The 12,552-nt window shown below is 32.4% G+C and overlaps 1 protein-coding gene across 1 annotated transcript; it reads right to left on the bottom strand.

Annotated features, from left to right (window-relative positions):
* Positions 1–820: 820 nt before the first annotated feature.
* Positions 821–1,346, bottom strand: LOC114176576. Its single transcript, XM_028061656.1, has one exon. The coding sequence runs from the start codon at positions 1,256–1,258 to the stop codon at positions 1,010–1,012; it is 249 nt and encodes an 82-aa protein (XP_027917457.1). The 5' UTR covers positions 1,259–1,346; the 3' UTR covers positions 821–1,009.
* Between the last annotated feature and the right edge of the window lie 11,206 nt (positions 1,347–12,552).

Genomic DNA, 12,552 nt, shown 5'->3' with positions numbered 1-12,552 from the left:
TCTTTTGAATTGTTGTTACATTACAAAAACAAAAAAAAAACAACTCTTTAAATAACGATCAATTTTAGTGACAAAAAATAATTAGTCAATATAATAACTAATTTAGATACCAATTTATAAACTAAAATTTACTAGTAATTATAATAATTTCAAAAAATTATAATTGGTCTCTAAATTAATAACCAAAATATTTTATATTATGAATTGATCTTTACATTAGTTAGTAATATTAACTACCAAATTTTTGACTACTCTAAATTTATCTATTAATATATTTTTGATTATTAAACTGATCAATATCTAAGTTTTCTTGTAATATTATTAGCATATTTTTTTATTAAAAAAATTATTCATTATTAAAATTTTCTTGTAGTGTTATTATAGGTCACACGGACACAACTTAAAACAATAAATTTCATTTAAAGTCTTAACTAACAGTAAATTAAAATAAAACGCATTAACATCGGTTTCATTCATATTAAACTACTTCAGTCAAAAATTATTTATGAGCTAGTGTCAAATTAGTGGACATTACTATGTGAGACACAATACGATGTTATGGACTAATTAGAGTCTATTTATCCCTTTTAAAATTCATCTTTTCACTGAGACTAAATATGTGCTTTCTTAATGATTTTATAAATGTTACTGCATCCATAGCTGACGCCACTTTATCGTGTTTCTCGTCATCCAAAGTGATTTTTAACGATCTCTACACTATTTTTATAGACGAAGTAATCTCAAGATCTGGCCATGGCAGGCGAAGGTTTAAAACTAGACCTAGTATTATAATGAACTTGTAAAAGTAGTACTCACATAATTAAGAAGATAATAAAAGCATATTATATAACTGGATGAGTTCAGCATTACAGACAAAGAGGTAGAGTTCCAGCATCACAATTATTAGCATATGATCACATCTTACAGAAAGGCCCATAGAGTGAGCACTTATTTTTTTTTATTCCCATATTAAGTATATCTTTGGGAAGCACCTCAGTGTGAGAGGTTCTTAATAGTACCTAGCACCAGTGTTGAACTTGGCACTTCCGAAACTCTGCTTTCCTTGACCAGAGTTGTTAAAAGCATCTTTGGTGCCATTGTTGCGATTGCAAGGTGCGTATCTACCCCTTGCAACTTCTACACCTGTGTTGAACTCACCTCTGTCGAAATCTTGTCCACCTGCTCCCGAGTTTTTGAAGGCATTCTCAGTGCCATTGTTTCCACCCAAGCCAAAGAGGTTGCCCAAGAAACCCGACATGGTCGATGTTTGGTTCAGGAAATTAAGGATCTTACTACTTTATCACAGAAGTCTATGTCTCTACTTGCTTTGATGTTTGCTACAAACCCAACCCTCCTTTTATAGACGCGGATTTCAGAATCTCCTGTAACTACTACCTTCATTAGGGTTAGGTTAGGCTCCAGCATATTTAGAAACAGACAAGTATTCCATTGCGATTGGAGTGCACTGTTTTCGGATTTATATATATTCTTTGGTCCTCATCAAATGTTCTCTTCGATAAAGCAACGACAATAATTTCAAAATGAATATTATCAAAGATAAATCTTTGCTTCGCAAAGGATAAATATTATTCGTATTCCAAATTTACCATCGTACCACAGATAAGATCAATTAATTGAAAACAAAAGCTACATTAAATTCTATAGTGAAGATATTTTAATGCAGCAATCACTTTCCTGTTTCGTTGTTATTAGAAGAACTTTATTATTCTTATTTTAATTGCTAGTTGAACCTAACTTTGAATTTGTGTCTTATTTACAAATGAAAAGAACAACATATTTGTTAAATGTTTCGGGTGTAAGAACTAAGTGCCTATTTAAAATAATCGCTTGACTCTTTCTTTTCTTTTTCCGTCGTCACTCAGTTCTCCTTCTTTCCTCCTGCTCAGTGTTTTTTCTTCTTCTCGTTCGATTGTCTAGACGATCGGGATACCTGTTAATCAGACTCTGATGTTTAAGTCAATTCAAGTCTGGTCGGGATTATCAATTAATGTTGTCATAAATGCGAAATCAAAGTTCTTAACAACTTACTTTGGGATCCTATTTATAGTTTTTTATATGGATCCGTGATTTAGGTTTCTTTAACTGAGGCACAATTGCTTTTTAAACTTGATTATTAACTTGTTTTATTTTAACTACAACTCTTATCTTTTCGATCCACCGCCTGACTAACGCGGTCGAGCGTGCATGCTCTTACCGGCCGTGACTTTGCGCCTAAATAGTCAAATGAAAATGACAAATCATGGTTGGTGTTGTCGATGCTCACATCAAGAAAGATCTCAATGTGATTTTTTATTAGTTGTTGACAAAACAAATGTGTCATTAGGTTGCCCGATCGTAGTGGACAGCCTTCGGCCGCTTGTTCTTGGACCGTTCGGTCGTGACATCCTTAATTCCACTCTGGAAAGATTGCAACATCAAACAGCCACGACTTTAGTCCGAACCATTGGGTTGACCGGACATTGAGATGTTTAGGGAAGATTGAATTACTAAACAAAGGTTGATATGGATATAAGAGCATGTGTGTGCATTGGACTTTTGGAATACATTTGAGTTCACCTATCACTCTAAAGGTCCATAGGCCAAGCAATATGGATCGGAGATCATGTGTGGAATGGAGTTTTGGAAGACCTTTGAATTTAGCTTCCTACCATGGAAAGATAATGGGTTGAGTCGGGTATAGATAGTGTTTATTCTCAATCTGACATGTAACAAAAAAAGTCCACATGTTACCCGCTCGTTTACCCGTTAAACACCCGCTTAAAAAATATTTGTGGGTATTTTAAAACCCTCGGGTACCCCTAGATACCAGCAAAAAATTTATAAAAAAAATATTTTATAATTTTTTAAAATAAAATTACATAAAAATATAAAATAAAATATAAATTAGATTAAATTAAATTAAATTTAAATTTAAATTAAATCAAATCTAATAAAATATAAATTAAATTTAATTTAATAGAACATAAATTAAATTTTAATTTTAATTTTTTACGGGTAACGAGTATCGATGGGTACAGATAATATGATACTCGTACTCGACCCGTTTATAAACCGGTATTAAAATATCCTATATATATGCTACTGGTGGGCAGTGGCGGAACTTCAACAAAAATTTTAGGAGGGCCAAATTATATTTGTTATATATAAATTATTTTTTTAGTTAAAAAAAGTTTTCATTTTCTCACATCATTTTTCTATTCAAAACAAGCACTCATAACAATAGAATCCAAAAATATGACAATAATATATATAAAAAAGTAGCATAAAATTTATCATCAACAATAATATATTAAAAAAAAAGAGCAAAAATTACCTTTCCGGGACCGGGATCACATTCTAAAGCATTTAAAAATTCATTATATATAACTTTAGGAACTTTAGAGAGTTGTTTTTCATTTTCTTCAATTTTTGGATTCTCATAAAGTTTATCAAGTTTATACATAAATGTACTTTTTTCATCTTCATCACAAGCCTTCCACTTAAAAAAAAAAAATCAATTATTTTACTCTTTGCCATAATTTTTCTAATATAAATTTGTCACCTCTCACCTATTTAGAAAAATATTAAATTATGAATATCCTAAACTAAATCTTAAAACCAAGACTCAATATTCTAAGAAAAATAATAACTTCTAGATTATTACATTCCCTTATCTTAGAGATTCATAATCTTGTTCTTCCCTTACACGACTTAAAAGTCTAAAATAGCTCTATCTACTCAAAGAAGAGTTTGATGAACAATTAAAGCATGATTTTATGATCTCCAACCAATAGAGATATGCCTAAAGCGTAAAAAAGACACATATTACTTTGAAAGAAAAAAAAGAGTAAAAAATGAATTTATTCAAAAGAAGAAATTGTTCAATCTAAAATGTTCCTTAACTCCTCAAATTTTTCTTGATGCAATTTGATTTTGAAAATAAAAAAAAATGATGATGAAAATTGAAATAGAAACAAAAGAAGAGAAAGAGATAGAGACATAAAAAAAAGAAAAATCAAATAAAGAAGTAAAAAAAATTATAATAAAAAAGAAAAACATAATTTTTAAATTTAAAAAAGGTTTTTTTAAACTAAATTAATATAAATAAAATTATAATATATAAAATATTTTTTAAAAATATATAAAAAATTAGAAAAATAAAAGTGTTGGGGTATGTCGACACTAAATTCCACCCTAGTAGTAAGTAACACTAATACATACTCACTAATTATCTATTGGAGATTTTATTTGCAAAGACCCACGAACACATATTTTTTGACATCCTATTTCTACCGCTTCGAATGATATAGGCCAGGAAAAATTAGGCATTTGAAAAGGTGGTGATGTTATACACATTAACACGGTAAATATTTGGTTAAGATAACCAACTTTGACAATGACTTTGTGCAAACAATGAGGAGATTTTGGAAATAATGAAAACAACAAATTTCGGTCATTTGTCAATACACTTATATAGTTCTTACTACTTATGCACATTCAAGACAACAACAAAAATGGCCATAAACAACAACAAAAGCCACCAAAAAGAAAAGAACTCACTACAACGATATTCCCCTGGTTAGATACATTAAACATTAATTTTTAATTTTATTTCATGCTTACGCTATTCATACTTCCAATATTTCAAACTTTAATTTGTATTTGGTGGTGAACTATATAGTAATGGATTCATGTTACATATACAATTTGAAATCTCTTTTTAATTAATAATGTCTAATAACATTCAAGCACCAAATTTTATAAATTATTAAACTATATTTTTATTAACTTAAAATTATGAGAACTTAAATATATGTAATTAAAAATAGAAATATCATTATCATTCATTTTACAAACTAGAATAAAAAACTCAATTAAATGAATTATGAAAGTGGTGGAAATGTTTACACCTACTGTATTGTAGCTTTTAAACGAAGAGAAAATGGAAACTAGTAGTAGAATCTTCTTCAAAATTTATGCATAAATCCAAAAACTTTATAAATGTAATGACATCAAATTTCATTTACTCGAGTTTGTGTTTTTCTAGTGTTAAGGAAATCACTACTAAAAAACATATATTACATGCAATTTTATTTTATTTTTTTAAGAAATATTTACAATTTTGCTATTAAAAGTAATTTTATAAAAATTTGCTACCAATATTTTTACAAGATATTTTGTACAAAACATTTTTCATAAAAAATTTGTGGAAAAAAATAATTATCCACAAAACAATTATCTATCAACGAAAACTCTTAGAAAAAATAGAAAAAAAATATTCTTGAAAAATTTTATAACAAATTTGTAAAAAAAGTCCGATGAAAATAAAAAATTATAATAGTAAATCTCATTACATTATTTTTAAACATACACTATTAATATATATAAATATATATATATATATATATATATATATATATATATATATATAATTTACAACTATTATAAACACTATCTAAAATAACATTAAATCAATTAATTGATTATATTCAATTTGATTTGATATAAATATAAAAGATGGGAACATATTAACTTTTAATTATTATTTCAATAAACTGGTCGAATCAGATGTCTTTTGATGTAACTATGATAATGTCACGAAGCACACAACAAGAATATATCCAAATGAAACTAGCTTTGCTTATAATAGATATTTTTAAATCGTTTTCTCCCGGAAAATATTCTCTTATCTTGAACGAAAGAAATCATCTTAAATGAAGAAGTATATATATTTCTTTCCAAAGTATCATATACCAGTCAGAGTATCAAATATACGATAAGATCATGAATTAACAGCAGTTTGTTACGTGTTCAATTAGAGCAAATTACTGGTATTCCTTTCTTCCTTAAACATTCACTAGAATGATTTTCGTGAAAAAAAAAATATTTAGTGACTAATTTTTTAATTAAAAATTAATTTAGACATAACTTTTTGATTTAAAGTTTTGATAACTAATATTAATTATTAATTTAAAAATTAATTTATAATAAAGACTATTTTAATTATAATTTCCAAATTAATTATAATTTTTTAAAATTATTTTAATTTTTAATCATTTTTAATTTATAAATTGATATTTAAATTAATTATTGTAGTAATTTTATTATAACAAAATGATAACTAATATATTCTGGTAAAAAGAGTTATTACAAATATCTTTAGTGCTCATTTTCTGCATTTAAGAGTTGCATGTTTCAATAGCTAGCATGTTTATATTTTTATATATTTTTTGAGAAATTTATAAAACAAAAAACTTTCTTGAATTAATAGTCTCCAAAAACATACGATAAGAGTCTTACTATCATGCTACCCAATTTAAAATATACGCTATCAAGTTTCTAGAAGTGAATTTCAAGAAATTGTAATTATTAAAATTTGATATTGAATTGACACAAACTTAAAAACAGATACCATTTTGAAATTTTAAAATAAAATTGATATGTTCTAACTAATTAAGCCTTTATTTTTTTAACACAATTATTAAATAATTAAACTAAATTAAGATAATAAGTATTAAATCATTCTCTTAAAAACATAAAAAAATAGAAAAATCATAAAGCAAATATTAAATAGAATTTTAACTTGTACAAATGACATCAGCTTGTAGAATGCACCGAATGTCCACATCCGGATTCAATAGATACCGTTTACAACAGCTTGTCCATTTATAAAATACATATCGGATGTCTACAACAGGTATGTTAGTGGATGTTCACATCCAATTTATACTAAACTATGATATTTTTAACGGAGGATGTCGACAATTAGTACTTCGATGATTATTTCAGTAACAAATAAACAGTCAACCAACAACTACGACATTTATCGGCCATTCAGTGCAATGAAATATATAAATAATGAAATATAAATGCAACACTAACCTGTTAGAGTCAAACAGAAAGATGGTAAGGGACCACGATGTTGGAAGAGGGAACAAATCCTGAGATGTTGGAGGAGGGACCAGAGAATGAGAGGTTGGAAGAGGGACCACAAAGGTTGGAAGAGGAACCACAAGATAGCAAGTCCACGTTCAACAGCAAAATGTTTCAGAGAATAAACTTTGCTATGGAGAACACAGATTACAAGGGAACGGAAAGAAAATTTTGAAGTACAAGAAGTATCAACTATTTAGAACGGGAAGAAGTTTAGAGGTGTATTGTTTCCATTAAAAACCCTTGTCACATTAACTTTTATTAATTACCATAACAACCTAGGTAAGGTTATAACGTGTACCACACCTAGCCAATTCAACCAAGTAATAATAATAAATGTCCACCATATCTACACGTGAAGTTATTCAGGTAACTGGCCTAGGCTGACCTAATCCTAACCGGTAACCTAAGACATTAAAACCAGCCTAGGACCACGTATTAGCAATAGCGGCACGAGCCGCCAAAGAGGTAATCGGCCTATGTCGACCACCCTGGTATACTTAATGAAATCAAAACCCACAACAGTCGAGACTATGGGCCTGGGCCAAAACCTAGGCCCACCTATAGCCCAAACCAAGGCCCAACCCATGGAATAGGCAAACATAATTAATAATCTATAAATACACATGGACCCCACAAATTAAAGGTACGCATTCATTACTCCTTTAATCACCTTATTTAACTTTTTGAGAGCTTTGGCTGACTTAAGCTTCGGAGTCCCTTCTGCAGGTAACCCCTCCCAAGTCCAAACCGATATATGCCAAAGGGGAAGAAGCCAACCGAGGAGATAGCGGATATGGGTAAGGTGATACTTATGTCTAAATGATCTTATTTGTTCTCTACAGAAACATAACAGTAATAAAGTTTGACACTTGGAAGTACATATAAAACCTTTGGAGATGCAGGGAGAAGTGCCCAAGTTCTTAGCTTAGCTTGGACTTAACCAACTCAAAACCAAATTAAAAGAATTATAAAGTTTTAATAAACGTGGTCATCTGTGAAACAAGTAAATAAAAAAAAAAAGGTTAATTTTTAATTAAATTTATAAATAAGTGTGAGTTGTACCAATCCTAAAGTTCAATAAGTCTTAAAAATTATACATTTCAGTAAGCGTGGGTTTCTTGGACACAAAATAGTTATTTTTTATTAACATTTAACTTTAAGCAAAGTTTAATAAAAATATGAAAAATTATAGCGTGGGCTTAACCCACGCTTTATTATCATCTGACAGTAAATCAGACTGAAGTGTAACTACAAATTTTGAAAATAAAGAGACATGAGATTTGAGTTGAATTGAATCATGTTATAATATTTTAATAGGAACAGCATCAAGTTTATGGAGTGTAATAAGTTGCTAAAGTTAGGAACATTTCAAAGTGCATTGCCCCACTTAGAAACATTTCTAAGTACATATCTGCCCTTTTCTCCTTCAAAAATAAAACACTAGTGCAAACCTCGTACAGGCTCGGTGGAACCATCATGATTGAAGCCATCGGCCATCACCGCGTCATTCCAAACGATGTGGTTGTTTCGAAGGAAGCTATCATTGCCTTATGCATAGGGCTAACTAATGCCATGGAGGAGCTTCATAACGAATGGTGGTTGTTAGAAAATTTCACCGTCAGATGTAGATTTTATTTTACAGACTAATTTTGTAAAATTAAATTATATTTAAAACTATTTTTTATTAAGTAGAAATAAGATAATTTTATATTCTAAAATTGGTTACCGGGCCGGGCACAGAGAAAAACGGAGAATGAAGGATAAAACATTTTATCATGTCCTACGAAGAAAAAATGGGGTGCATAAAACAATTGCTTAGAGATTTAGGGGTAGGCCCATATTACACTTTAGACGCATAACTACAAATATTTATACATGTAATCAGTAAATTCCGTGAACAGTAATTTTACCTAACGATTCTACATGCAATCAGGAAAATTAGTGTGCTAGAAAAGCTAAATGTGGAGAATGGATCAGATAAGACTGCCAGGAAACTTTAAAAATAATATTTGTGGATCAGATAAGACTGCCAGATAAGACTGCAATCTAAATTATGTGTTTTGTGTGTTTATATATTGAATGTGTAGTGTAATGATAAATTCCTAAAATTGTAGGAGTTATCATGAAATATGAATTGGTTGAGTAATTATGTACTTAAATTGTTAATTGATTGGTTGTGGGTTCAATCTTTGCTAAGAACAAAGCTAATTTTCTTTTTGGCAATTTTGGGTTGCATGGTATTGAAGGGACGTAGAAACCCTAGCTGCAGATGAAGACAGTCCAATGGGTAGGAAACCATTCAATAGTGGTTCATGAGTAGTCATTAGCTAGGATACTTAAGGTATTTTCGTTTTTAGCATTTAGCACCTTTAATTTGGGTAATAAGTAAGAGAGAACAAGCTAGTGGGAGAGGCAAAGAGTACCACAATGGGTGTAAGGGTCGATTATTAGGTTTTCAGAAGGGAGAAACTGATTGTAAGAGGGTGGAGTGGCTGGAAAACATTGTGGACGTGCAAGAGAGGGTTAAGGAAGCTTTTTGGATTGGAGATACATCAAGAATTCGTGGTTTAGCAAGGAATTCCAGGTTAGGGGAGTTGCTTTTTGTGTTTATAATTGTGATCGATTGATTTTGTACTGCCATGTGTAAATGTATGAAATTCCTCTCTATTTGACGCTGTTTTCACGAAAATTTTGGGTTCTCGCCCAGAAACCGCCTGGCGGGCATAAAGGTGCCGCCAGGCGGCACATCAGTTTGACCTAAAAGTGTTGTTTCTGCTATGAACTGCCTGTCGGTGAGATTGAGCCGCCAGGCGATGTATGCTGTACTGACACTGTTTGATTGAACTGTGTTGCATGTTGTTTTGTGTTGATTGCAATTAACTGCTATAATTGCGAAGTTGTAAAAGATCCTGATGTTTCTGGTGTTGGCACGCGTTAGATTGTCATTGGGGTAGAAATCGTGAGATAAAGGAGGGAATTCGATGGTTATTGAATTGAGTATGTAATGATGGGTCTCGAAATCTAATGGGATATAATGAGTGATGTGATGGAGAGCGGGTCTAATAAAATTATGCGAAACTGATGATCATTGTTAGAAGCAAAAGCGGAAATTAAATTCTGGAATCTTGGTGTTGAGCGCTGGTGCAGAAATCTGGGTATGGTAACCATGATCTAATGCACCGCCTGGCGGTGGATAATTGGCCGCCAGGCGACAGTGTTCTATCAGAGTGGTGTGAGAAATCTGGAGTGCGTTGGGTGGGAAATAAAACATGATAGAAGTATAAAGGAAATATAGGGTGGATTGGTGATCGAATAGGGGAAAATGTGAGCAAGGGTTGAGATTAGGAAATGCTAGGTATTGGAATGTTAGTCAAGGAAGAAAGGATGATGGAAGAAGGCAAAAAGAGGGAAGAAGCATATGAATTAGGCATGAGAGAAGTATGAGACCGGGGAGTTGACAAGAGAATGCAGTATATTTAGGGGTGTGATAAAAGGTAATTGCAAAGCTGGCAGTTTCCTAGGATGGATGAAGCGATAATTTTATGTCTAAGATCTTGTTAAATTAAAGAGAACTCAAATGAGTGGATTGATCGGGGTAAAAGCACATGTATTTGGTTACATATGATAGTTGTAAATTCACCTATGCGAGGGCTTGATATTGGGGTTCTCATGTGAACTTTGTAAGTGAGTTAAATGGTAGATTGGGTTAACGGGGTGTCATAAACCAGAAAAGTACTATTCTGGTACGGTGCCTAGCGGTACACTGAGACCCGCCAGGCGATGGATTTAACAGGAGAGTGCACTGTACTAAGGTGCGCCTGGCGGTACGTTGAGTTCTGCCAGGCGGTGACGAGAGGACAGTGGATCTGGGAGGACGCTGGCGCTTGGCGGTGAGTGAATACCGCTAGGCGGTCTGGAACAATTTCGCCTAGCGGCGTGTGGGCCGAGCCAAACGAAAATGCTGTTGTTCTTTGCTTTTGAGTGTGTTGTTTTAACTGACAATGATGCTTTGCTTGGATCGGGAGATGCTGTGCCATGAGCGGGTAGGTTCATGGATGGTGTTTGACATGTGATGATATGGGCGGGGAGGTCCATATCAAGTTACTCTCACGTGGGGATACGAGCGAGGTAGATTCGTATGTTCCGTGCTCACGTTGAGAGATGCCACGTGCGGGGAGGTACGGGGGCTGGTGGATCACATGTGTTGGACTACAGGCGGGTAGGTCCGTAGAGTAGGACTCTGAGCGGAGAGGTTCGTAGAGCAGGACTACGAGCGGGGAGGTTCGTAGAGGCATGACCACGAGCGGGCAGGTTCGTGTGAGCATCAAGTGCCCGAGTCCAAGGCTAACAAATTGTATGATTTGAAGACTGATAAGTCTTGGGGTTAAGGTCTTGGCCAAGAATTATAGATAATGAATAAGATGGGTAAATGATCTATCTTGTGTTTTATATGCTTGTTATTTTATTTTCTCAGCTCACCCTTTCTGTTTGTGTTTGGCGATGATCGTGTGATTCGTTACACGTGAGCAGATGTTGATACAGGTGGTGCTGAGGATGTTCAGATGGCAGAGTGAGGGCTAGCATGGGATTAGAGCTAGAGTTTGACTCATATGTATTTTATGTTTTAAACACAAATTTTGGGAACTTGTAACATTTTATGAATTCAGTTATGAGTTTTGGCGCGCTATCTTAATAAATTGAAATTTTCCCGCGTTGGGATTCTTACCGAGATGACTATTAATGAATTTATTTCTTTTATTATTTATTTTTAAGTAATATTCCCTAGGGATGTTACAGTAATTCTTGAAACTTTATTGAAATAGTGGAAAACTTCTAAGCTCGGGTTGATGAGGAAAAAATTGGATGTAGATTTAACTTGAATCGAATCAGTATAAAATTGTTGTTTCTTCTTTTCTTATCTTTACTACTTTCTTGGATGGTTCTGAAATAATCCATTATATGTGCATCCGTTAGTTGATTAGAGTATTCATTAAAGACTAGAAATTATTTCAAGGACTACTTAACATATTAAAATTTGGAAACATTAATTCACCCCATTCCCCTCTTGATTTGTATATATTAAACGTATCTAGTTTAAACATTGCCACTAGAGTGGGTTAATCGAGACTTAATCAATTTCAAAGATTTTGGATATGGCTAATATGTCTCAAACCTTTATTGAAGGGGCTTTTATCAATATACCACCTTTGTTTGTTTATCGCCTAGCGGAACTCTCTATGCCACCAGGCAATAGCTCACTAGATTTGGTCCAAACCCAAAGTCTCACGCACTAACCCACTTGGCGGTCCCAGGGTGTCGCTAGGCACCACTCCTCTACCAGGCCTCTCAGATTCATCTATCGCTTGCCAGCCTATCATGTGCTGCTAGGCGCCACACCAATACATGAAGATTATTGGTTTAGCACTCTAAGTCAGGTCCCAATGAACCTAAACCCCAAACCACACAATCCAAAATATAACCACACATACTCTTGTACTCGAATTGACTCAATTGCACATTCACACAAGTCATACAACAATTTAATACACATCCAAATATATATATATATATATATATATATATATATATATATATATATATATATATATATTCATA

The sequence above is a fragment of the Vigna unguiculata genome, chromosome 3 (genome assembly GCF_004118075.2).
Source record: "Vigna unguiculata cultivar IT97K-499-35 chromosome 3, ASM411807v1, whole genome shotgun sequence".
Taxonomy (NCBI): domain Eukaryota; kingdom Viridiplantae; phylum Streptophyta; class Magnoliopsida; order Fabales; family Fabaceae; genus Vigna; species Vigna unguiculata.
The sequence above is the reverse complement of the archived record's forward strand: the minus strand, read 5'-3'. Positions and strand labels throughout refer to the sequence as shown.